The sequence below is a fragment of the Echinops telfairi genome, unplaced genomic scaffold (assembly GCF_000313985.2).
Source record: "Echinops telfairi isolate 266 unplaced genomic scaffold, ASM31398v2 ScPeMD7_3533;HRSCAF=4204_0, whole genome shotgun sequence".
In the NCBI taxonomy this organism is placed as follows: domain Eukaryota; kingdom Metazoa; phylum Chordata; class Mammalia; order Afrosoricida; family Tenrecidae; genus Echinops; species Echinops telfairi.
This window is the reverse complement of record NW_022107431.1, coordinates 38,175,754-38,177,411: the sequence shown is the minus strand read 5'-3', so window position 1 is coordinate 38,177,411 and position 1,658 is coordinate 38,175,754. Positions and strand designations below refer to the sequence as shown.

At 41.0% G+C, this 1,658-nt stretch overlaps 1 protein-coding gene across 1 annotated transcript in view; it reads left to right on the top strand.

Moving 5' to 3' along the window:
• Positions 1–396: 396 nt before the first annotated feature.
• Positions 397–1,658, top strand: part of LOC101652068 (trace amine-associated receptor 6) — a gene marked incomplete at its 3' end in the record, with an annotated part of 33,454 nt that continues 32,192 nt past the window's right edge. The window contains exons 1-2 of the mRNA XM_013004524.3: positions 397–587; positions 1,408–1,461. Of these exons, the coding sequence (XP_012859978.3) occupies positions 397–587; positions 1,408–1,461 (245 nt within the window). The remainder of the gene's footprint in view (positions 588–1,407; positions 1,462–1,658) is intronic.

Here is a 1,658-nt window from a genome sequence, read left to right as displayed (position 1 = left end):
TAAGCAAGTGCCCTCCCACACGAAGCCCAAGTCATGCTGGGACCCTCGGCTGCCAACACTGAGATTGGACCCGGCTGCATCCACACAGTTCAGGCGAGGAGACAAGAAAAAGCACAGGGACTAAGGCTGGGGGTGGGGAACTTCTCCTGCGACTCTGAGTCTTGTATTCTCACAATAAGGACCACTGACTTTGTCTACAATGCTTTCAACAATGCATTCAGGGTCCGCACCAAGACCCCGGTGAAGAACCGCATCATACTCATCGCAGCACACCTTACCAGCAACGACACGAGTCCCACTGTACACTGCACTTAGGTTGTAAGAAAGGGCGAAACTGACTTCTGAAGAGGGAGAGATATTAAGTAAAAAACGATCACAGAAAATTCAGAAACAAATATGACGAAAGGAAAAAGAATGCAAACCCCAGCCGTCCTTCAGATGAGCATTTCCAGCAGGACGAGCAGCTGCTTGCACGGCTCCGAGGCCGGGCCCAGGGGCGGAACAGAGGGCCTGGGGCTGGAGCTCTACCTGACGGAAGTCTCTGCTCCAAAGGCAGTAAACCTGCCATCTGACAACATGCATGACAAGTATTGATCCCAGAGGAGCAAAGAATATGCCTCCTACTCTCCCCCCTTACCACACCAAGCTATTAAAATCAAACCTACCATATTCCAGGTTTTAAAATACAATTCTACATTTAAATTCTTTAACATAAACTCATACTATAAAGATTGTAAAAATCCATTTCAAAAAGTCCTAATGGTTATGAACACAGGAATTGTTGATTAATGGTTTCCATGAAATTGCAACAGCAATCTCCAGTAGTAAATAGGAATAAACAATATATGTTTCAATTCTGAATAAAGTGTGATGAAGACAAATACATTTCCATTTCTACTTCATGAAAAAGCTGTCAGCAGCAAATTCACAGCGATAAACTTATTTTAAGTATAAACATAATAGTTATTTAAAATCTCTTACTTAACTCACACCATAGGGATTCAGTCTTGAGGGGTTTGGGTATTTGGGACTATTTAGCTCCTTTCCTGAGAGCCCGAGTGTTTTATGCATCATTAAAGTTATGATAAATTAAGAAGAGAATGCTAATAAAAGAAGGTACTTAAACTTGCATCATATGATGGTTCATTGTTCTTTAAAGACAAATGCTTTTCAGACCTGAACCTAGGTAATGCAAACAAAGGTACTTTAAATAAAAGTGAACAGAATTTTATGTAATGGTGAAATTAATTGGTGAAAATAAATTTACTTGGAGACTAATTGTTTTATGAAAAGATGGCATGGATTGCTTTCTGAGTGTGTGAATTAGGATTTACAGTTAAAAAGAAAAAGGGATAGAACGTACTCTAAAATTTTGAATTAATACATGTATATTGTATTTGTTTTCAGGACTTTTGAAAACCAGAGTGACATACATGCCACCACGGATGACAATTATTGCAGGTCTGTAACAGGAGGGCCATGAACGCAGATGAAGCTGTGCACCTGTGCTACGAGAATGTAAATGGATCCTGTGTCAAAACGTCCTACTCCCCTTTGCCCAGGGTCATTCTGTACATGGTCTTTGGCTCTGGGACTGTGTTAACCGTGTTTGGAAACCTCCTGGTGATGATTTCGATTCTTCATTTCAAGCAGCTGCA